Source organism: Amia ocellicauda, chromosome 4, assembly GCF_036373705.1.
Source record: "Amia ocellicauda isolate fAmiCal2 chromosome 4, fAmiCal2.hap1, whole genome shotgun sequence".
Lineage (NCBI taxonomy): Eukaryota > Metazoa > Chordata > Actinopteri > Amiiformes > Amiidae > Amia > Amia ocellicauda.
The window spans coordinates 2674415-2700525 of record NC_089853.1 but is presented as its reverse complement, the minus strand read 5'-3'; the positions used below and the strand labels follow the sequence as shown (position 1 = coordinate 2700525).

The window sequence follows — 26111 nt, the reverse complement described above, 5'->3', positions numbered from 1 at the left end:
TGCCATGTGGTTTTTCTAGCCCTATGAGGAATTTCAAGAAGGGCATCCATAGCAAGATAAAATAAGCAAATGTTGCACTTAAAAGATTTTATTTAGAAACTTAACCTGGATGAACTTTTCTCCAGCTCCTTTGAGATTCATGTCAGGTGAATTAACTGTGGTCAAGACCTGGTCAGGTTAAGTGCTGGTCACTGGTCCTCAGAGCGTTGGCCAGTCCCTATTAGACGAGGCTGGAGAAACCCGATACCTGGATTGAGTCGACACAGCTGCCGCCGCACAAAGATCTCTTGAAGTGTTCTTTAATTCAAAGCTTGGTGAAAAAATAACAAACGCAGGATACATTTTTAGTGTTATCAATACATTTAGGAGGGGAATGATTCAAACTGTGAGGTGCCTACTTATCATACATGTTCTAGTTAATAAAGTGAGCAAATATGTTATATCAGATATATACACAATAATTCCAAGCGAAAATATGTAAATACACATTTAAAAAACAAAACAATCAAACAAAAAAGAACATCTTAATACAATTCCTGAAGCTATCAAAGTTTTTTTTACAGTTCTATTTGAAACTTTAAGACTTAAGTTATATTTTTCCATTGAAACGTTTGTTAAATGAATACTGTGGACCAGCACTTTTTTCTTTGACATTATCACAGCTAATTAGCCACATAGCCAGTGTGACTTTTACATATTTTACAAATTCCAAATGTTACAGGTTCATTGAAATCACATTTAACAATTAAAAACAAAACAAGAGTATAATCTCTGCCATATCAGTGATACGAGCTGTAGTGGCAGAAGCTAAATGCCTGTATGAAGCCGTTAAAAGTGATCACCGGGGCAAAACACATAAGTAAAAACTTGGGGTAAATCTGTCTGATGAAATACAATTGCATTGGGATTGGTAGCTGTGTAATATATACATTTTGGGGTCCAGTTTCAAATACACAATCCTTCTAACAATATTTTACAGTAGCCAATATTTCTATGGAGAATTTTCAATAAGTTAGTCTTAGCTTAATCACAGTAACACATTTATACAAATAATAATAATAATAATAATAATAAAATAAAAGCACACATATAGAGGATTATGTTTCATCAACTATAACAACAACCAAAGAAAAATAAAATCACAGTTTCCTTTTAATGTGTATGATCATGCTTTTATAAACTGGAATGTATCAGTTTCTAGTTGAATCGTAATTGTAGGTTAAAGGCCCAGCGACTGGGAGATTAAAAGTGACAGACATGGTAATATGATTTCCAAAGTACTGTACATGAGGAAAACAAATGGCGATAATATCTGTCATTACACGGTCTTGCAACCCTTCTTGGCTTCTGGCAACATAGTGCTGTTTGAAAACAGTGTTTCCATATTACGTCTTAATGTCCTTTGCGGTTCACTTTTCTTACAAAGTCTCTACAGTGCCAGCTGGAGTTTGGTCAGGTTCCTCTGGTGCATGTTGTGATGTCGGACCAGCTCGTCTGACCTCGCAAACTTTTTTTGGCAGTTTGGCCATCGGCAGTTAAAAGGTTTCTCACCTGTAACGATAGAAGAAGGGATAATTCAGTCCACAGGAGGGGAGGAAAAGTTGAAAAAATTTTAAGAATTCAGTAAAAGCCACTAGACTGAATAATGGTATATTCTAAAAACAGAACAATCAATTATCTGGATATTTGACATTAAGGCATGCGTCTTGCAGTCCAGTACAATAGATTGAGCTGCACTCTTAAATAACTTGAAACTATCGATTCAAGCCGTTAACAATATTTACATCTTATCAGTTATTATTGCCTGGCGCTCTCAGAGAACCTTCTTAGAGCAGATCATGAATAAGACTCTAGTCTTATAGTATCAATATGTGAAGTCAAATATAAGTAAATTAAACTTATATGGATAGCAACTGTGGCCATGCGTTTTACAGTATCCTAGTATCCTAGTCTCTGCTCTCTGAATGGTCTACTCAAGTGTGGAACATGATTAGAATAAATAAATGTGAAAAAAAAAAGTTTACGCACTTGTTTTACCTGTATGAGTCCTGGTGTGAGTCTTAAGGTGGTCAGACCGTGAAAACTTTCTCTGACAGGTTTCACACTGAAATGGTTTCACCCCTGTGTAAACAGAAAGAGGAGACAACAGACACTGGGTGAGAAAGGTCCTTCTGGTGGCTGGAGAGTGCAGAAGACACACTTAACACCACGTCTTCATCGTGTCTGCTGCTGCTTGGGGACGCCAGACTACATACGAAAGTGAAGGCCATAGAGTTATCAGTTTGACACCAGCAGGGTATTATATAAAGCCATGGTTCTGTGTATTTAACCTGTTACTCATCATGAAAATAACCCAAAGGACCAGCTGTTTCTGATCTAGCAAAAATAATGTCTTTGTACTGTCTTACAGTCTTAAAGTCTCACAAGCAGTTTCTGTTAGTGTTCAAGGTGAGCTTTTTCTATGGATCTGAAGGTGGCTTCTCTACTTGTGGAGCCATGGCCCTGAACTTAGAAAGACATCCTTCCCCGTGCAAACACGAACACTCAGGTGTGACAGAGACTACTGACCTGTGTGCCGTCTCTGGTGCCTCTTCAGCTGGTCGGATCGCGAGAACCTCCTCCCGCAGTCCGTGAAGTCGCACTGGTAGGGCTTCTCACCTTAACATGTGGGGAAGAAACAGGGACCCATTGTTCACTATACAGAAGAAGAACACTGATCACTAAAACCCTTCATATGCTGCGCCACTGCTGTCCTTTCCTGCCATTCTCAGTGCTTTACTTGTCCTTGTCTTATCAAGCCCAGTTCTTCCATGACTGTTGTCAACTGTTTGTTCAAGGTACCAACCCAGACAGACACTGTTTTCTTGAATTAAGAATCTGTGTTTTCATTTATTGTTTGTCACATTTTCCCTACCAATGAGAAAACCTTGCCAAGTACATCCAGTAGATATTAACCTGCCCAGCTGATTATGCAATTATGTTTCCCTCACGCATGATGTTTTTTGCATGTTTTGGTAGATTTCAATTTACTGGTACAATATTAGATAATATTATTCCCAGCACTTGCACATCTGTTGCAGTCCAGACCACTGTGTAAGCGCTGAAGTATTCTGGAAGCCACAAATTATTTAAATATCTGCCGAGAAATTCCAATCAGTGTGTCAGTGGTTCATTGTGGTTGTGTCTTTCGCCCTTACAGTTACCAATGTTGTTATTGTTTAGGTCAATACGAATACATCGAAATTCAAGAGAATTCACACCCTTCATTGGGAACGATGTTATTTGGTTATTGAGAAAGTGTCTGACTGCACTTCAATATGAACCATCTTAATCATCTCAGTCATGTAAATTAGTGTTTTATTCTTCTTGGTTTTAACGACCCTGGGGTGCAGGGACACACAGAATAACTGAGCACCGAGGGGTATCATTTCTCGTGATTTTCTCTCTGAAGAGACTCCTGTGAAAGAGGTGTCACAGTAGCAGGTCGGCGATTACCTGTGTGTTTCCTGCTGTGCATCTGCAGATGTGACAGTTTGAAGTATCTCTTGTTGCATCCAGGATATGCGCACATGAAGGGTCGCTTCTCATTGGTCTCTGACGATGACCTCACGATGGCCGGAGTGATGCCAGGTACTCTTCGCACATCCTGTTGATTCATTGCAATACAGCTTTAGTGAAAACCCCTCTATTGCATTAGCACAGTCATATAAACAGTTCAACTCTGAAATAATGATGTACTGGTTGTTTTATAAAAAATACATGTATTATAAAAATGACTCGGGTATTAAATAATATTTTAAATTAATCTCCAAACTTTTATATGTTATATGAAACACATGATACCTCACTTGCATTTAATTGTATCACCAGTTTGTTATTTAAATGTTAATAGTTACTTAGGTGGACAATATCTCAAAATGCAATCTTCTAAGGGCTTTTAAAGTAACAACACTTTAGCCTACAGTAAAAGCACCATCCGTTCCTAATTAGTACTAGCTTTGCATAATGGGCTTTTTTATGTTTAGGCAGTGTAATTAATGTATTCTGCAAGTTATTGATAGATAAATGATAAAAATGTTTTATGGCTTTCTCACTCTGCTTATCTGTGGTCCCCACTAAGAATCTCTCCACCACAGCCAGGTCCTACGACATGTCGAATTAAAACCATCTGGCTTTGTTAGCAAACAAAGGCTCATCCTACAGAAGAAGGATATATTTATTGTTGCTTATAAATATTATTGATCCAAAATGTATTTGGACAAATCTTATCTCCTCCTCTCTCTTCTATTCTAAGTATTTTGAGGGGGCTGGATAAAGTATATTTAATAGTTTGAGTTCAAATATCTCCAGACTCTCTCTCTGGAGAATCTCTGCTCTCAGAATCTTGACGGCATTAATTAAGATTTAATGATTTATTAATTCTGGCAAGGCAGGGGAAACTCTATCTTTATTGCTAATGGATTTCTTGAAGGCAATCCCTCTTTTCTTTTTCTTTCTAAAATACCTTTTAAACGTCTCCACCGTTTTGGCAGCGTCTTTATTTTATGACTTGCATTGCGTCACTTTTACTTTTTCGAGCCGCATGTCTCCTGAACTGTCGAAGTGAAAAGAAAATGTGGAAAACAGCCACCGAAAAGTAAAGTAATCTAATAAAAGTATATACTTTTTGTGCACACTTGAGTTTTATGTACTTTTTGTCCTGGCCTTGGAACCACAACACAAAACAAAAGCCCTGGCTGAGTCGTCTCTCACTTCAACAAAATAGATGGAACAGCCTGTGGAAGCAAGTCTGTGACCTCTGTTTGAACTCTGGAACACTTGGCAGAGCGACTGACCTGGATGCCTCTGAATACGCCGTGAGTGTGGATCCTGTACTGGGTGCTGCAGCTGTAAACCATGGGCGTATTGTGATCACTTTCATATCCAGTTGTGTGGCTGTGAAAAAAACAACAGTTTTTGAATATGTGCCTTAATATTGATTTAAGCTCCTAAACTGACTCAACAGCAGAACCTACACCCAGGAATTGGTTGCTGCGTGAGAAACCTGCAGTCTGCTTTGGCCTCTCATTCTGAGAATACATATTTATGCAGGTTAGATATTCACACCCATTCTTTAAAAAAAAATGTATTACCCCCCCGGACACACACACACACACACACACACGCCTTTTGTTATTCTGAGGTTTGTTGGTCTGATATGCCAGAGTCTTTATCTCCATTGTCATGTGTTTTGTTTTTGGACAGAGAAGTATCTGCAGTCCTGTTGTTTTTTTGTGAAGGGATCTTTGTTGTGTGGGTTTCTTATTAGGGCTGTGATGCAAACCAAGGGGGAGAGGCTTGACGTAAAATAGTTGGGCTCACCACAAACAAAACTGTTATGATTCTGCCAAGGAACAGCTGCAGCTTGGAGAGACAAAACATACTATATGCTTGTATGTGATGTAATTGGGATAAATACATTGGAAGTTTTTTTTTAAGTTTTCATTTGTACCATGAAAGTCTTGATAGAATTTGGGTTGTCAGAACATCTTATTGTCCTTACAAGCACTGACCACTTAAGGGACTTTGCAGATATGAGTTTACATTTTGTTGAGCTTTCAGAGAACTGCTCTTGGAGCTAAAGAGCCATAAATCCTCTGCACAAATCAAAAGTAGAGCTTCAAGAAAGACAAATGGAAACTTCCTATCAAAATACAATTTATACCTACACATGGCTGAGATGGGGCCTTCAACCTGACCTCAAGTTGACACAAAGTTGCTAAGCTTGTTATCTTTTTTTTCCTCTGATACACTCTGCAGTAACTGTGTTGCTTCTTTAGCATCTACTTATCAGCAACGAATGACTCAGATGGAGCTAGTTAACAGAGAGACAGCAATGACAACTCGAGGGTTTCTGACACATACTTAGTGGCAGAGAAGTAGAATTAGATTACACACTGATCCCACCACCTCTCCCTAGCAATAATTTGTATTTCTGTACATTCCCAATTTTTCATACAGTTTTTCCTCTGGCCTTCATTAATAAACTTATTATAAGTAGGGACAGATTACAATTATGAGTTCAACATTTATTTTAATACAAATTCTCCTTCTTGTACACTTTATCAGTCCAATAAAGAGTTCTTTGTTCAAGCAGTGGAGCTCAAAAGTGGATAAGAAAAGGACTGAAAACAGTTCATTCATTCGTTTTAGAGATAAACACCTCAAGTTCAGGACAACTGCAACTTGAGATATTGTGAACTGCAGAGTTTATCTGCAGAAGACACAAATACTTTGGCTTTCATCCCCAGAGATGAGACCATGTCTAGAACAGATTTTTATGCCGTTAACAGCTTGGCTAACCCAAAAAATTCCCGATTGAACGGCAGATTATTCACTTTGCCATTTTTCTTCCGCACTTTGGGAGTCAGCAGGTCAAATACTTTGCGAACCTAACTGTATCAGAGTGAGAGTGGTTTGGACGGTTTGATAGTGTGTAAGTCTGTGCAGCGTGTATTTAGCCATTCCATTGTGTCCTGATCCGTTCTATAATTCCCGGAGGATGACCTCTTCCTTGCTATTATATCTTGGACCATGGTCAAGGCTGCTTTGCTTTGCAGGATATATTCCTCAAGACAGACAAAACAGAGTCTAATGGCACATGCTGACTGTTTCTGAGTGCAGGGCTTAAGGCAGGAGCCAAGTCAGAGAACTGGAGCTGTACGTTACCATATACTGCGCATTAGGACATGATAGGAACGGAGGAGCCTCGTGAAAATGTTTGTCATTGGCTACAGGGTGCAGAAGTTTCCAGAACACTTAGCTTCTCAACCCTTAATTCCCCAGAGTGCCGACAAGAAATGAAAGCCTACCAAAATAGGCCTTGTGTCTTAAAGACATGCAAAACATCCAAGACTACTGATAGTGCTGATAGCACTTGTGGTCACAGTGGCAGGTCATTGATTAGTTCAATTAAAGCCAGCAAGATTGATCAATTTGTAAGAATCTGGAGAATAACAGAAATTAAAATTGTAGATATTACAGTTCTGTTTTGTTTTCTTGTTGTTTTGGGAGGGGGTTGCCAGACTGAAGGTTGAAAGCACTGAAGGAGTTCCTATTATGGGAAGCACCTCATTGGACAACTCTGTGAGATGTTTTCAGAGCGTGGGTTTGTGGCAGTTCAGACACCAGAAGTTTTGCAAGAGAATGATTTCTGTATTGCCATTTTCAATCAGGTGTATTTCTGTTGTTCTGTGAGAAATAGTGGCACCTCACAGAACAGAGCAGACTGGTGTTTCTTAATTTGTCAGATTGCATTTAGTTAAATCTGGTCAAAACTCTGTATGATTAATTTTACCACCCTTGGTTTCCAAATGACCAAAACACCAATTCCTCAAAACACGGAATTATCATTTTCATTTTTGTACTTTATGCATGTAATGCAGCAGAGATCAATAAATGGTCGCATGGATATCAAAGCCAAAGGATGTAAAACCGCATTGCACTGGGCTGGGCGTTGCACAGGAATCACTTGTCTGACATCCCAGTTCGCACTACATGAATGTTCAGTTTCTGACTCAGACGAGGCAGGGCTGACATGTTTACCTCTTCATTGGTGCTCCTAACGTGCTCACGGGGTTCCACGCCATGCATTCGAGCTGTGAGGTCATTTGGTATAAATTATCACTGCCGGGGGGAAAAAAAATAAAAATAAAAAACTGAATTTCCTTTGAAGGTCGCAAAATCAAGAACAGAGGGGGTTAAACGCAAGAACCAGTAGACAAAGATCTGAGCTCAGATTGGCACCATAGGAGAATCTAACAAAAGGCACGTTAACTGAAAAATAGCTTATGAGAGGGAAACAACCTGGGTAACAAGTAATGAATGTGCTAGACAAAGAAAGACAAAATCTCACTGAGGAATGATAAATTATTCTAATCCTACCACTCTTCAAACTGAAATACCTATCCATTATTAAAAAGTCTAACACCAGGACCATTAGTTAACTTGGCATGTGATGTTGACCAAGCCACAGGCCTGTGAAACGGACAGCCAGCTATCCTGATTAGCAAGTAGTTTATACCAAAAAAACGTATCGCAACCTACATAAAAAAATGAATTTCAACGTTAAAGATGATTTCAAACACTTCTAAAATAAAAAAGATAATTCTAGGTTAACGTAGAAGCGGTTACGGAGACATGTTTCTGTATGAAGTCTGAGTTTTGTTCATTTTTTTTTTTCTTTTAATTACTTCAAGTTTAAAATATGCACATTCTCATTTGTCACAAGCAACGGACACTGTGATCCATTACGTTGTCTCCGGCGCTATTATGCCCTTGCAATATCCAGCATATCAACCCAGAAATGATTGGACTCTCCTGCCGTTTCCTGATGTGCAATAGCAGCTCGTGCTGGTCGGTGCCACTGCGCTGTGCAATTCCACAAATTCTTCACGTAATGCTGCAGTAATTAATTCCTGCCGTTACCCACTTTTTATTAGAAGTGCCAGCCCCGTACTTTTCATGGCAGCAGATTTTCTCAACTTTCTTTCCTTTGACACTTCATTTATAAACGGGGCCTCCTCCACAATCTTGACTGTTTGTTGTTCTCCTTGGCCCTTTCATCAGGCAATCCATTAATTCACTCAGTTCAGATTCATCTCTCCTTCGATTTCACCTGTTTGCACTGCAGGGGACTAGTTAAAATGCGCTAACGAGAAAATGTCTCACAAAATTTTTGCCTCTGAATTAGTTATCTTCTACTTATTATTATCATTATTATTACTATTATGTATGTATGTATTTATTTATTTATTACTGTTGGAGGTGGATGATTCAAGCTCTTATCTCCAGAATTCTGTTATTTTTAAATGTTGATGTTCTTTCGGTTGAAAACAACATGTTGATGGTATTTGAGGAATGCGTTCTCATTTTGTGTGGAGTAAGACGGCTTCACATATAAATAACACCAGGAATTAGTTAAAGCACCCTACAGAGTAAGGACTTCTCTGTTTTAAAGGCCACTCGGCAGTAATGGGGATGAGGAATTCAAAAGGAAATCAGCAGTAGATCATTTTGCGTTTACTTTGGCCTGCTGTGCTGCTGAACAACTCTTGACCTTTGAGCAGACATAGTTACATTCTGCAGGCTTATTCCTTCTTAGACTTAATTTATGCCATTCAAACCACAGGTACAGGTTAAAATGTATGATGTACATACAACAGTGCCGTAAAATCAGGAATATAGTGTTTAGGATTTAGTTTATTGTAAGGAATTACAGAAATTAAAATATATATTCATTTGTTTATATTACAATGTAATGTCTATAAATACCTGGCAAATAATCATTCTAGAATCACATTGTTTTAAACATCACATAACAATAACAATAAATCATATTGTGTCTAGAGACAATACGGTTAGTTTTATTATATTACGTTGTAAAAAGAGACTTGATTCTGGCGAGTGGCACAGTTCAGCACTGCTGTAGAATATTGACTTCATCCATTTCAAAATGTCTAAAGTGATAAATGTCTTTATTTTGCTAGCCGTCTACGTGAAGGTCTTTTATTAAAATTGTGAACTCTGTCTTTCTCAAATAAGCCTTCTTCCTTCCTCTCTTACCTCACAGCCTCCTTCCTCAACGTCAGACAGCATTCAATGGCAACATGGCTGCTGAAAATTTCATTAATATCCCAGTCAATTTGTTTTTCTTGTACTGGTCCGAATCCATTTTACTGACAATGATGTCATTACCATCTAACGGGCAAACTCGTTGTTTGGTTTTCCTGTAGAGTGTGTTTCTTGTGTTACCTAGCAGCACAAACTGAGATACAGCAGGACGAACTGAACTGAGAGATTAGTTATTGACGTCTCTTCAATTTCACCACAGGACGCGAGCAAACTAACCCAGATTACCTGCAATGAAACATCATGCTGAACCCAAACTCCTTATAGACCAGAAAACACTTTTGTGTTATGTTTATAGCAACATTTTAATTGTAGTAACTCTGTTGCTTCAAAGAATCTTCTGATTAAAGCTGTTTAGATGAGATGCAAAGGAGGAAGTTCAAGCTTTTTGGGAGCCATTACCAACTCATCTGAAAGCCAGGGCTTAAGTTCAGTGACACCACGCGATGTGCTTGTGGAGTAGAAAGCAGAGGCCATGGAGCCTGGCAGACAGCATTCTGGGTAGCCCTACAGGCTGGTTAAGCAGCTGCCCATCAGTCTGGTAGCAGGCTGTTCAGTCAGAGCTTACCTGTTGTAGGGGTTTCTGAGGAGCAGCGCCTGGCTCCCGGCGCAGCTGTCGGTGGGGGTGTGGCAGCCATACACTGGGGGAGGCACGGGGTACTGCTGCTCTCCTGCACAAACACCACGCTTTATAGGTTAGCATCACACACATAGCGCCACTGTGGCACACACACACACACAGCTCCCTAAGCTCCCCTCAAACTGCACTGATGACTTTCCCCTTCCATGAATGATTGATTATATTTTTCCTCTGTTTTTGTTGTTTAATGCAGCTACACATGTTGATCATTCCTCTGTACGTCCTCTAACTGGCACCCCCACTGGAGCCACTTCAGTGAGTGCATTCGAGTCCCTGAGGGTAGCAAACACTTCCAACTACCTGGTAAAGATAGATACTTCTGATAGAGGTTTTTCTGTTAAAATGTTTAGGATATAAAATCACAATACTGTTTAACATTTTAAATGAATGTATAATGTAAGAATATAATTGAAAGCTTTGTAGGTCAAAAACAACACATTTATACCTTAAAAAGGAGTAGTAAGGTTGAAAGCATTTAAGGTGGATGTGTTTCACAGTATCATGTGTTGCCATTTGTAATGCATGTGTATATATAAATACATATACAGAAATATGAAAACATATATAAAAAGCATCAACAATATAAAATGACAGAGTAAAAAAATAAAGTAATAAATAACAACAGATCTAAAAATCCAATATAATCATATATACTACAGCTATGAAAACAACCAAGTTCTCTTTGAAGCAGCAAAATTAATCCTTTCTGTGCTCATTCAAAGCACAAATGAAGGATCTCTGTTTTTCTTTTCCTGCAAATATTGTGAATCGGTCCCAGGGCGGTTCTAAACATTCCAGGAGTCACTCTTCTGGCTGCTTCCTCAAGTTATAATTTCCAGAAGACGAAATGTGTTTTATGTTAGAAAAATTAACAGCAAACTAAATTGTGGTTCACTGACATTTAACACATTGACTTGAAAAAAAAAAAGCAATGACTTATTTATTGCACTGACATGTGAGATCGGAGGTGACGTTTTTATCTTTAGCTGGGCTAAGAGCGTAAGACATCAAACATAATTTGTCAATTGTTTTCTGTATGCTAAATTCAAATACTGATTAGCAAATCAATGGCACTATTAATTAACATTTATTCTGAAAGCACTTTCAAGTGAAAGAAAAACATGTTTGATTTAAGATATTATGGGGCTTTCTGAAGGAGAAAAACATCTGTTCTTTGTTCACCAGTCTCCTCCCATACACTTAAAAAGCATTATCAATACATACAAAGCATTTTAAAAATAATAATAATCAGATACCTGCATTCTAACACATTAAGAATCTGAACAACAAAAAACGATCCATTTAATCAAATATGTTATTATTTTGAGACATTTTAGACAATATTTATGTTTTTCTTCTACTCTTGGTTTATATCTCTTTTGAGCTACAGGTGGACAGTGTTCAGCAACTGGCTGGATTTGATTATTACCTATATTGGTCTGTTGGCTGATGGGGTCCTCGTGTTTAAAGGTGTGGTTGGGGAACTGAGGCGCATGATGCGAGGGAGTGTGGCCGTAATTGGGAGTCCCGTCGAAAGCCACCGCGCTGTAACCTGTGAGGAAACAGGGGAATGGGTTACAAAAACACACACATTCTCAACCCCCTCACTTATCTGTCAGCTTCAGTGGTGTGCTAGCTAGTATTACTTTGCTTTCAACACAAAAAAGGTGTCTTACAATGAATGTAACAGACGGGTGATACTGTAAAAACAACCAAATTACTTGTTTGAAAAGCAATTATTCAGTAGTATATATTGTTTATATTTAAATTAATTGGTTGTTAAATAATTTATTAGTGTTTAACTTTTTCCTAATTAAGTTTGTCCTGGCTCTTTGGTATCTCTCTCCTATGATTTAAAACAGGGGTCTCAAACTCAATTCCTGGAGGGCTGTGTGTATGCTGGTTTTTGTTCCAACCGAGTACTCAATTGCATTATTTGTCTAATTAATTATTCAATTTGATATATTTCAGGTATTTTACAGTTGATCTAAAAGTGCATTTGATTCAAGGTACAGTATCTTATAAAATATCCTGGCCTGGCTAGGTGTTTAAATGTATGTAGCTAATTAAACAATTAGATCAATTATGTCATTGAGGACTCGGTTGGAACTAAAACCAGCATCATACACATGGCCCCCCAGGGATTGACAATTGCTCTGATAGGGTAGTAAAAAATAAAACTTAAAACAAAAACTCAATAATAAAAAAAAATGCTTCAAATGGCGTATGTGACTGTATTATTTTTTTATCCTGTTGCTATTAGAAAATCAGAACAATTTCATAATAAATCAAATATAAAATATAAAGGGTGGAATTCCCTGAAGTAAAAGATATTAAGTTATTTTCTGTTTGTCATGCCATGGTACAATTCAGTGTTAATAGGGCACAAATGACACAGAATCCGCACTTTCCGTCTTGCTTGTATTAATAAGTGAAATGTAAAGCGTTTGCATGACTGATGCCATACAAGTATTGCCTACCACTGTAGCGTAAAAATTGCTTGGGTGAAAACAAACAAACTTCGCAAGAGAAGAGATGTGCCATAGTGGAGTGAATCATGCCTTCCCCTGACCCCACGCTGACTGGGCCTCGTAAATCAGGCTTTTCAACGCCAACTTCATTAATTACAACACACCACTTTCACAACAGCTTTGGCACAAAACTAATTAAAAGGTCGTATTTTTCTTATATGGGTTCTTGACTCCTGAACGCCTGATCCTTATCAATGGAAATTAGCTAATTCAATGAGTTTCTGTAGAACCAATTATCTGCAGAGAACTCTGTTTTAACAATGGTTTCATTACTCTCTGTATTGTAAACTGTGAGCTGTTCACACCTACACTAAAGACATTGCTCATTGACACGCAGGTTTACTGCCAATTTCACTGTAAATGAGATTACATGGCCAACTTTCTTTTCAAAGATCTCAATAACAATAATAACAAATTAATTATTTAATTGGAATAGTTCATGAAATTAATCAGGCCAATACTTGAAGAACAGGCTATTACCATTAGGACAAAATGTAACCATATAATCAATCATACAATAAAAAAATTGAATAATAGATAGGTAAATAAATAGTTCAATAGCTAAATGAAATAATGTATTATTTTCACAATTACTTCTCACTAGCTCTGTATAATGTAACTCTTCCATATGTGTTCCAATTGAATGACAAATTATTTAATAAATAACATACTTTATTAGGTACTTCTACATACTACATGTGATATTTAAAAGTAAAAGGTTACATAATTTATAAAAACGTTCAATGGTTTGTTTAAATCAGGGAAGCATAAAACTCTACATTATGATGTACTGTAACTGAATGTAACTGAAATATATTTATTCCATTATTTTTTTGCTTCGGTATAATAGGAAATATATTGTAAAATTGGTCGTCTCACAATCAGTCTATGCATTTGAATGGGAAGTGAATGCATGTATGACTATTACTGCAGACACCTTTCTAGGCATACTTATAGTATTAAAAGATTAAAAAATAAATCTTCAGAAAACCAATATACAGATCCAACAGAGAAAATTATGGAAAGGCAGCAAGTTTGTTTTGCATTAAAACACAAGCTGGGAAAACATGAAAGGTACTTCAAAATGGATGATATGTTATTAACTGCCACTGATTAAGCAATTAAAATGTTATAGCCAAGCTAACACTCCAAACCTGCCCCCTTTTTAAAATATATGCATAATGCTATTGTAAGTACATGTGGCCTTTCGGATAATGATCGTCTGCAATAATAATGGACAAAATAGGCATTACAAAGGTGTAGGGACAGATTAATCTATATTGTTATTAATTCGTTTTTTTTTTCCCGGGTAATTGCATTTTAAGCTCAGTCCAATCTCAAGGCTATAAAAAAACACTCTCTTTTGCTGACTACAATTACATTTTTGGTGCCGTGAAATTTGAGTGCACGTTCAGAACGATCCGGTCGAATTTGGAGAGGTTTTGCATGTGGAGCTGTCTTTCACTACTCTTATCAGCCCAGTAACTCATGAAATAGTGGTTGCTTTATTCATGTTTTTTCTTCTTCTCCTTTTGATAAACACATGACACAGTTAAACAGATTCTTTTATCCGTGGCTTGGTCCAGCCATTTGGTGACCTTCGAAACAATGCAGCGAGCGGATTGTTTTTAGGCCCTGTTTTCCTGTGTTTGCCTGGCCCAAACTTGTGGAATTCGATAAGAAGGGTATAGGGGTAGAAGGGTAACATCTTCTGATAGCAAGGGCTCTTTAATTAGGCCCTTATCAAAGCCGGGACTGATTAAAATGTGCTGAAAATAATTGAGAGTTGTACATCTGCTGCACACTATGATCTTCAGAAAGAATCCAGTTATTAGGAGAAGTGCAGCTGGGAGGAAGAAGGGGCTGAGATGAAAAAGCAATGGACAAAGTTTGGAAAGTTTTATTTTCCAAGACTTTGCCAAAACCAATTCACAAGCCAAGGTAACATCTTTCCCACGCCCTGACAGTGTTTTAAGTACCGAGCTTCAACCTTGACTGTAGCTTAGATGAAACATCTCTTTTTGAAACTCAGATTTAATCACCCATTATCTGTTTAAGCACAGATGTATTCTCAACGATATGCAAAATTAGCTACAAGCCTATTACACGTATATACATAATCTATCCAAGCTTCAGTCTTAAAAAAAGAATGCTATTCATACTGTTATACATTCAAATTTAAAACAAGAAAATATGGAAATGACTCATTCATGTGTCAGAAAGATTTTTTTTTTGTATGGTTGGTTTCATTTATTGGTGAAAATGCTACTGCATCGTGTGATTAATATAACAACCTGAAGTAAATTCGATTTTTAGATTATGTTGCAATACAGAATCGTTATGCCAGAAGCCATACGTATTCATAGTATTCATAATTAAACTTCTATAAATATTATCAAATTAATTCTACATTCTACAATTCAACATTCATTACGTTTAAACAAACAAAAAAATCTAGTGTATTTTCTAAGATTCAAATTATAGGTGGATTTATTCAGAGTGAGGCCTTGTCCAGATCAAAACATTAATTCACCCACCAATTTAAACATTACAAAATCAATGCTTGACAGCGGCTTTTTGTTTGACACAAGATTTATTTTCCTTCTACTTAATGCAAACCCTTTCAAGTACTTGGTTTTGTGTCTGCCAAACCCACCTCAGCAGGTGTGTCAGGGGTTTCATTTGGCCCGGACCCTTCATTAATTTCAGAAGGTAGGCTACATTAAACTGAATGTCTGATAGATTTTTGTGTTTAATCAAATTAATTATCATAGCAACATAGATCATTTTTGTCATATAATCTTACATTTAACTTCAGTTTCATGTTTTATTTGCACTGTTTAATGAAGAAATATTATGCAACGATGTAAGGCTTCCCGTTTTACTTTAGGATTGTCAGAAACTAAATGGTTCCACTTTAATCATTTAATGTTAAACACAATGAAAATAAATTTAATTTTCTTACGCTGTTTAGAATTCCTATATTAATTTAATTATCAAAATTTGCACACTTAATAAATGTCTTTTTTTGTATTAAAAGCGTACAAGTGATCATGTCTTATTTAAAAATACTCTGAATGTTACAAATTTAGACCCTTATTTGTTTTGGAGTTATATTGTTATGGAGTTCTTCCAAGGATGTCTGCATCAAAACAACTTTACTTACTAAATTAAACCTAAGCATAAATAAATACTTACTTAATACATTAATATCTTTCAACTTTGCTTTATAAAAGACAGGCAGTTGGTGTTCCCAAACCTGACACATAAAACATAACACAAGAATATGCAAACTGAAATCTGCCTCCAAAATACATTCTCATTTGAATCCTTTTTTTTCCATTTAGGAGAGAATAAAGATCAAACTTCTAAATAAGCCAGATCTGTAAGGAGCTGTTCAGTGCTACCAGCTGTCTTACCCTGATTTCTGGAGGCTGACTGGGTCTCCATACAGTTGGGCAGGTAGGGTCCATTGGTGAACATCCTTGCCTGATTGGGTGGAGGTTGGCTCGGTGGCGGAGCCCCAAAAGCCCCATATCTGCAGGCTCCGGTACCTGTGAATTGGCCAGAAAAGTGCACTGTGAAGGCACTCAGGCCACAGTGGTCATCGTGGGGGTCCGTGGAGTTCCAGCTGGGCTCCTGCTTGATGAAGGAATGGGGTGCAATGGAGCTGTAGGGCGTCCCTGTGTGAAAGTCCAGAACTGGCCCCCACTGCGGCGCACTGCTGACTGGCAAGGTACAGTTCCCATTTCCTGCTGGCAGAGAGGAGACTGCTGGGAGCAAGGCGTTAAGATCTCGCACATCCGAACCCATCTGTCCCAGAGCTTGTAACTGACTAACTTTCTTCTGTTGGTGTTCGTTCGTTTGGATTTCACCAAGCCAACCAAATATCACTATACTCACGTAAAAGTCAATAACAGATATTTAGATGAATAGAAATGTCTGTATTTGTGAACCTCCCTTCTCTCTGAGGTATTCTTAGATTCAAAAAGTAGCTAAGCTCTCAGTTCGCTACTCCAAGAAAGCATTTCTAAGCAGCCAATAAATGTCAGTTCTTTCTCATGCTTCGGTCCACACAAGAGCAATAAAATGCTGTCTACTCATCTAATAGTCCATATAGGCTGGAGTAGCTCTTGGAGGTTGAAGTCCTTGCTGATGCAAATGGATGAGTGGTGGTCTGTCTGTGCTGCGCGCTGTCAGTGACGGGGAGCGGGCAGGGGAGTGTGTCAGTGGAGGAACTGCCCAAGACTCCTTCGCTCATGTGTCTGTTTGCTTTGGAGTCCTGAAAAGCTCAAATACAGCTTCACTCTGGAGTAGGAGGAGTCAGACCAATGAGCAATGAGGATGAGCCCTCCACTCCATTCACTCCCTAACCTTACTGTGGCTTTCACTATCTACTGTCAGTGCTACACAAAGCAGGGTGTGAGTCACGGTATGTGTGTGTGTAGGAGGGGGGGAGGTTGGTTGAGGTTGGGGATGTGTTGGGGGGGGGGAATAATTCATCCCCAGCATTTACATCTTTCCACTTACTCCTAACACAAGCAAAACCTACTTTTAAACTGACTGTGCAAAAGGAGACCGTGGCTTGTAAGTATTTATTGCCCAATGTTTACTTCTTGACTTAGGAAAGGCGCTTGTAAGTCTGAATCGTTCATTGTTTTCTTGTCTTCAAGAGCTTATCCTTGTGTATTAACTTGTATTCTGTTGTGATTATAAATAGAGATATATATTCTGTTTTAGAATATATACAGTCTACATTAACTGTCATGGTAGCATTCTTGGAGTTTATATCTTGTATGTTAGAGGAAACACAAGATCAACCAAACCATTGTTTGTTTGTTTTTTATTATTCATGAAACACACACACACACACACACACACACACACACACACATATATATATATATATATATATATATATATATATATATATATATATATATATATATATATATACATATGAGTGTGAGTGCAAATACATGTAATTAACCATCAGTAACTACAATGGGTTATTCTTCTCCGTCCTTAAAAGCAGAACTTGACTGTGGTTTAATATATATACTGTAATATGCAATAAGTTCTTGTTCTAATTATTTAGTTTGCCGCATAAGTAAGTACAGTGTTGAGAGCATTATTGATCCTTAATTGAAGAGTCACATTAAGAAAGCGAGAGAGCAATGCATTAGGTGAGGTGACAGCCTTAAACCCGACATTAACCCCTTAATTATCATTGTCTCAGATCCTGACATTGTCTTTGCATTATACACAGATTTGCGTACAGCACAGTTTAACGGAAGATACGCTGTGTAAATGTGCGCAATGCATCAAAGCGGAGGGAAGGGAACACAGTATAGTTGTATGATTTGTGATCTATATATTGTGTTATATAGGCTAATTGTGAATATATTAAGAGGTTGGTTATGAGAGAAGAATAGACAGCAAAAATACAACAACATATACGAAAGTGTGAAATGTAGGGCAAACATTGAACTGAAGGATCTAATAACATGTTGATTTATATTATTATTATTGTTGTTGTTTTTGTTGAAAACGTTGTCACATGTTCCAATAGTTAATATTGTATTATTTTATTCCCCCCCGTTATTATTAAAAGGGTTTCAATATTTATACATTGGACTGTTCTTCGGTTATTTGTTATTTCTTTCTATTAATTTATATATGTGCATGTAGTAATTTGCGCTATTGTGTGACGGGGTTATAACCTAGGAAAAAAATGAATAAAATACTTAATACAATTACTTGCTTGATATATATATATATATATATATATATATATATATATATATATATATATATAGACAGATAGATAGATAGACAGGTAGATAGATAGATAGATAGATAGATAGATAGATAGATAGATAGATAGATAGATAGATAGATAGACAGATAGATAGGTGTATAGCACCTCGGGAAATTCATCATTTATATAGGCTATTGATTCTGTGGATTACGTGAATATGAAACAATCATGCAAAAAAAAAAAAAACACTGAATGGATAAGTAAGATCTATAGCAACAAGACCTACACATTGTTCTTAATGTAAGGATTATTTAGCCTATATACTTATGTGTAATTATATTTAATTGTAACGAAAACTGTATCAAAATTAAAAACCTAGTGCTGGTTAAATTAATTGTTAGCACAATAATAGGCTTTATATTGTGGAGTGCCACCACAAACACACATAAGTAAACGAAGTCAATGCATATATGTAAAGCTCTTATGGAAAAGGAAAAGGAAAACCATGATGAAGGGTTTTATTTTCAAAGCGTGATGGTTGGAGATCTTTTAACGGGAGGTTTTAAAATCATCCTTTTTCTTTTACATACATACATACATACATACAGTTTTTAAACTACGGTCTGCTTAGAAGGCAAGTCTGTTGACTGGTTTTATTAGTTCTTCCAAGCCTTGTTAGATATAAGCGGATGAAATTCTGAATTTCGATGTTTTTAAGTTTTAAGAAGCAGTTTATATAGTATTAATATACCATTTTGCGTGTCTTTACACCACGAGTATATCCAATAATATGTGGATATTTTATGAGCAATATTCATACTAACAATACTGCTACTACTAGGCTACTACTATTATGTATAATACTGATAATAATAATAATAATAATAATAATAATAATAATAATAATAATAATATAAACAACAGCAACAACATACAATTAGAGCTTATAAATATTACAGAGTTTAATAATATTATATAAATATTCTATATATTTGGAAATTTACCGCTTAATTGATCAATAACATGAATGCTTCTCACAAACCGGCTAAACTTTAAATTAAAGAACGACTTAATTAGTAGAATAACAGCATTTAGACAAATGACACACCATTAGGAAGCAAAAATAATAAGCTAAAACACAGGACACCCATAAGGATCGAGGTTAGATCGATTTGATTAAATCAGGTGGATTAATATCATTTGTTTCTAAATAATTAATATTCAATTTATAATTATTTTTATTGTGTATCAACTTCTAAATGTTTTTTTATTCATGTTTTTGTTGCTGTTTGTTTTTCTTTAAGGACGGCACGATTCCTCATAAAAGCAGGTGTAAAATACATGGTTAAATGTAATTAATTATAAAAACAATTAAAGGAACGGAAAAGAGGACATGAAAACTTTCCGTTTCATTCCGTTTTTGAAACTGGGTTCCAATCAAAAAAAAAAAAAAAAAGTATTACTGCCTTGGTGTTAAAATGTTTAATACATGACCACAACCTGGGACCCTGGCAGATGAAATGATACAGGGTTCACATCCTCATCCATCCAGTCCAAAATAAAAAGTTTAATAAAATGTAAACATATGTTTCATTTAGTGCTCAATGAATAACAATACTACTATAATAATAATAATAATAATAATAATAATAATAATAATAATAATAATAATAATAATAATAATAATAATAATAAAAGTATGTCTAGTAACCAGTAGAATACATATTTTCACCTTGTTAACGAAACAAATAAAACACGGGTTGACACACACTCACAGTTCGTGAGAAAACAGGTGTTCTTCACTATTTTGTGTTCAACTGGCGCACAGCTTGTTTCCAGGGTCATGTATTAAATTAATTTCTACATCCATTCTGTCATCAATTCAGAACAAGCCCTGTTCCATTTGTTTGGCAATGTAGGAGTACCAACTTCCCCGGGTTTAAGGTGTGCTTTTCTGGTATCTCTCACACAGTTTATTTACCCACCCAGGTAAACCTGACTCCAAAACTAACCTTGACCTAATTCATAACCCAATCGTCGCTCAACATCTCTCAACCAAAGAACTAGCAGGACATTTACACTTTAGCATCCCAAGGTACATAATAGAGGTTCCTTTTAAAATACCATGGGTCCCATGAACATACGAGCTTTGTCTTTTTCCTTCTGGTCAAAAGGGTTACTGTACCTGCAAAACGATAAGAGGACGCCGCTACGTTTGATACTTTTAATAAACATATCTTAGTAATTAATCATCAAGACATAGGAATGCCTGACACGTACTAATTAACTAAAAATAGAAACCATCCTTAACTTCAAGGTAAAATGAATTGCTTGGCCAATGGTGACGATTCTGATGAATGTGCTTGGACACAGAGGGAATTCTGTTTTGAATATCGAGGGGGACCTTTATCTGTTTCATAGAAAAAGACAGTTAAGGTCGTTTGTTTAAAGCTCACCCACAGGTGTTGACTTAATGGTGACCTCAGTCTGTTGGGTATCAAAAGAAAAAGAAAACACAATCCACCATACTGAAATAAAAGAGGGGGGAATGTGTTTTCTTATCATCAGGACTGGAGTTATTAAAGCACAGCCATGTGCAGGCAAGAAAATAATGAATCTGTTTCAAAGCCTAGTCTGTAAAATATTAAAAGAAGCATCTGAATGAAATTATCCACAGTATTCAGCAGCTAAACTGATAGGACTGCATATCCAATAATATAAGTATGTTTGTGTCTCCATATGTAGGTATATCAAGACAGTCGCGTTGTACTTCAGCTGGGTCTGTTGTATTGTAGGCCAACACTACAGTCATGGTGGATTTTAAAGGCACCAAAAGGACTGTAAAGATGATCGTTATTATATTTTGTGAATACCTGCTTCATACCAAGATCAGGAGAATACATTTTGTCCCCTTGTTGGAATTTGGGAAGTCAACTGGTTAAATTTAATCAAAGCAAACAAACTATCATTCACAGAGGGTTAAACAACATATTTACCGACTCCAATGTTTTGAAAACGTAACCAATCTCAGGCCAGGATTAACACAAGACTTTCACTCACCGCTCAATCTCAGATTACAAACTCCATGCTTTACATTTGCAAGAGGCTTCTTTCCATCTGGCCAATGGAAACTGTGTGTCAAGGACTGGATTTGTCATGTGAGGTCAGGGGGTGGGTTGACTGTTCCATGAAGTCCAGGCCTCGGTCAGAGAACACTTGATAGAGAAGACTGAATTTCGCAATATATTTATAATATATATAATATATATATTTATAATATATATAATATATTTCAACAGACATTACGGATGATGTCAATTGTTTGTTGTTTGTGCTGCAAGGGCAAGAAAATAAGATACATTCAAACTGAGCATGTAGATGACTGATAAGGGCACGAGAAGTATAGCTAAACAATAGCAGGACTTTCACGTTTCCCCAAAAAAGCACAATTTGGAGATCAGAAGGGGTTTACTCGGAGGAATAGGGATTCCCTCTGCCCCACAACTCCCTCTTTAAACCTTGGCTCACTGTCATCGACATCAAGAGAAAGTATGGTCAAAGTCTGTTAGCTCATCTTCGCTGGGGATTTAGAAACACTTTAAGTTAGCCCTCGCTCTGTTTCCTTTGTAACCTTACAACCAATGTACAACTGTAAAAACAGGCAAGGACCCAGCAATCTGTCAGGAATCATGTACTCCTCAGTGGGTTAACTTAGCAAAGTAATAAATAGTGGAAGTGACCTGTCTTTGCCCTCAGGCAGGACAGAAGAATGCTAAACTGGATTTTCATCAAGCAGCACTAGAAAACATTAGGCTCCTGGCTGTATTCACCTTTTCCCATTTATTTGCTTGCAGAAATGAAAAAGGAAGTGTGGCTTCACTCTTTCAAAAGGGATTGCTGCATGTGAAATGTAAAGTCAGTTGGGTTTTTAATGGACTGTGACCAAATACGTCCCACCCCCCTCCTCCTTTTATAGTTAAATGCATACGCCATCAAGTCAAGACTATGGGGTTCCAAAACCACTAAATAATACATTAAATTAAGGAGTGTGTTGTCAGGAAACACGACATTTGGATTTCACAATGATACAGAAAGCAATCATTCTTTTTATCTGTTTTTGTTCCTCTTCCATGAGCTCCACTGGTCCTATAACTCCTGGAATTCAGAAGGCTGAGGATTTCTCTTTTCCAGGTCCCAAACAATTACCAAAAACTAAACATGTATATCTTAATGTCTTTAGCCAAATATGACAACTTCCATGTTGGTGGATCATTTAAAACTGAACATTACATTCAGCTTGGTGTCGACTTGTCGACCATAACAAAGCAGGTACAATCTGAACATTTAGTTTTGTATTGAAAGATCTTTACAATAAATTCATAAATTAGCAGCCTGTCTAGAATTAAAAGCCTAAGAAATCTTTAACCATTTTATTTTAGTCTCTAGAACTTCGCTATCCACAAGATAATTATTGCACCATACTGATTCATTCATTCTGAAGAAAGTGTCCAATCGAGAGGAGCCCATTCGCCCCATCGTGCTCGTTTGGTGTCCATTAATAACTGAGTGATCAAGGATCCTATCCAGTCTGTTTCTGAATGTTCCCAAATTGTCTCTTCAGCCACATCGCTGGGGAGTTTGTTCAGATTGTGACGCCTCTCTGTGTGAAGAAGTGTCTCCTGTATTTGCGCTTGTCTGACAAAAGGAAAAAACTATTCTTTCTCTATAGTCTTCTACGAACACCTCATATATAAAATAAATTCCCGAAGGTAATGAGAGCTGATGATGTGAATTCTCTTTGCTATGTAACCCCAAAACTTAGTCAAAAAGGGTTCCTAGAAATTACCAAATTGTATGTTTGTGTATTTATACAATTACTTTACTTTTCTCACACAGTGTTGTATTCCCTGTTGCCCTTGACCAGTACCTCTGTTTGCCCTTTTAATGTACTCAGCTATGAACTTGTCTCAGCTCATCTGCCTCTGGTCTTGCCCAGCACTCAGTGACAGAACTCCATTTGAAATATCTGTATATTATGAATGTAAAGATAGAATGTCATATTTAATTTTTTAATAATTGCTTCAACATAAAATAAACAGTACTGATTTTTCAAATTGGTATTTTCTGCCTTAAGGTCCATATGGAAAATTCACCAAACTACTTTTTATAAAACAGTACTAATAATATTGAATACAGCAGAACCATGTGTGAACAGAATGCACTGCTTCATGTACAATAAATATATTAGATGTTTAACGAAAGTTACCTGATAAAGTGTTGTCATTAAAATGATTTTCTCTTACTTATTTGTATTTCTTGTAGTAATTTAAAGCAGAATCAAAAAATAATAACGATAACCATTCTTGTCTGTAGATCCTACAGCAATATCTATCTATCTATATATATATATAGATATATGTATGTATGTCCTGTTTCTCCTGCAGTAGGTGCAGTCTAAGTGAAATTCATCTTTATTATTGCAGCAATTCATGAATTTTGGATAACAATACTGTGGTTAAAAGTTGAATTTAGTTTCCCACTCCTAATGCCAAATCTTTTGGTCCTAGATTTCAATTAACCCCCCCTCCTTCCATTCCTGTAAATTGTGGTAATTCTGGAACCAATTATGCAGGATATGTCTCAATTTGTTCTGCATTAAGGGCACACAGTGGATGGGAGATGGGCCCATACGGAGAGCACAAATCCAGAGCTCATGAAATTGATGAACTGAGACCTGCCGGTAGTTCTGACTACACCATCTGGAATTCTAGTCTGGGGTTATGCTGAAAGCTACTGACCCTAGATTCAACTTTTAACTTGAAAAAAGAAAAAAAAAACTCTTGTCATGTAAGAAAAGCCACTGTGTCAAAGTCCTTTATCTTGCCATTATCTGAAAAAAAAACATGTTGAGAAACTCCATTTCCTGCATGATTCTAGTGTGGAGTTATAGCCTAGAAATGTAGAAGCCGAGCGCTCTTTACCTGCTCTTAAATAGTCAAGTGAGTCTGCCAGCTGTGGAAAAACAGAACTGTCTCCACTGCAATACACCATCTCTAAAATGTGCTGCCTAGATAATCACGTACATTTTTTTCCTCCACTGCATTTATCTCTATTTATACACAGTAATAAAATAAGATAACAGAAATGGAAGTATGACATGAATAAGAGAGGCTAAATCTAACCATGGCCTATTTTAAGACCCAGATAGTTTTCCAAAGCAAAGTTCAGTTTCAGCCATTTGCTAAATGCTCTGTGATTCATGCTGCATCTGAAGATAAAAAACAGTGTAAACATCTAAGCTCAGCATTCAGTATGGCTTTGTTGATGAATGTGCAGTTTGCTTCCTTACGTAAACCCTTCCTCCCCATCTCCCTTTTTCGAAAGCTAATGAAAGAATCACACGTGGACGACATGTTGTAGAGGAAATAAGTATTGTACCAATTCAAAATAAAAAATAACAATAGGAATGTACAAGTCGACAACTTTGTGAGCTTTAAAGAAAGCAACCACAATCTGAATCCAGACTGACTTTACTGATCTTAGAATCATCGCAGTTCTGTGAATAACCTGCTATATTTATGTATGATTACTAAATTAAACAAAGAATCCAAAACATTGTTTTTATAAAGACATAACATGCAATAGGCTGGAAAAGACAACATTTTGAATTGCCAAATTCAAGAGCTGAGTTTGTCATTTGGTGTTTTTTGAGAAACTGTAAAACAGACAGTACATATCCGTGATGCATATTTTAGTTTAAGGATTTAGTACACATGACAGCGACATGCCTGAAATTAATGCAGGGCCGAATCTTGCTTCAGACTGAATTCCTCGTCTTTGTTTCTCTTCGGTAAACTAGAAGTTTTCTGCTTCTAGAAATGGCCGCGCTCAGATGTAAACCTTGATGACATGAGCAGATATTGGGAAAAGACAAAGGGGCAGCAGATCAATCTGTTTCTGACTAGAAGCATAAAAAGTGAAAATGGGCTTTTTAATATCCCCCAGGAACTCAAAAGCATTTTTTAGATGTCCAAAGAGCCACTTTTAAATAATTGCATAGGAAATTAATGGCTCCCTTGGTCATTATAATGCATTTTTTCCTCTACAAACAACAAATTATCTTAAAATAAAAACTGACTTTGTTTTGCCCAAGAGATCTCCAGCAAAAATGCAATCTAACTGACCCCAGAAATATGTTCGCTATACACTCAGCATGTCTTATCACAGAAGATCTGTACCTCAGCAATAAAAACAAAATGCTATCAATCTGTTTCTTTCTTTGGTTAATTTATGAATGAGAGCCATATTTGTTTCCTGCAATCTTCAGTAAATACACATTTTATTATTATTATTATTTTAAAGCACAGATTACTTAAGAAAAAAAAATAGAATGGTACAAACTAAATAAAGAAAACATTTCCTTGACTTTCATTTTCTGACAGGAAAGAAGTTGGTTTATAAACACTAAATGCAATTAGTTAGTTTGTTATTTTTATACCCTTGTATTGTA

The 26111-nt window shown here is 36.6% G+C and overlaps 1 protein-coding gene across 4 annotated transcripts; it reads right to left on the bottom strand.

Annotated features, from left to right (window-relative positions):
* Positions 1-283: 283 nt before the first annotated feature.
* Positions 284-17198, bottom strand: wt1b (WT1 transcription factor b). Of its 4 annotated transcripts, none has more exons than XM_066700499.1 (9): positions 16260-17198; positions 11739-11861; positions 10238-10340; positions 7585-7665; positions 4836-4935; positions 3496-3646; positions 2569-2658; positions 2038-2121; positions 284-1551 (listed from the first exon to the last, which is right to left on the bottom strand). In XM_066700499.1, the coding sequence occupies exons 1-9, from the start codon at positions 16651-16653 to the stop codon at positions 1430-1432; spliced, it is 1248 nt and encodes a 415-aa protein (XP_066556596.1). In that variant the 5' UTR covers positions 16654-17198; the 3' UTR covers positions 284-1429. The 4 variants fall into 4 exon arrangements, with proteins under 4 accessions (XP_066556596.1, XP_066556595.1, XP_066556599.1 ...); XM_066700498.1 differs by having other exon boundaries at positions 2029-2121; positions 16260-17197; XM_066700502.1 differs by lacking the exon at positions 7585-7665 and having other exon boundaries at positions 16260-17196.
* Positions 17199-26111: the final 8913 nt, after the last annotated feature.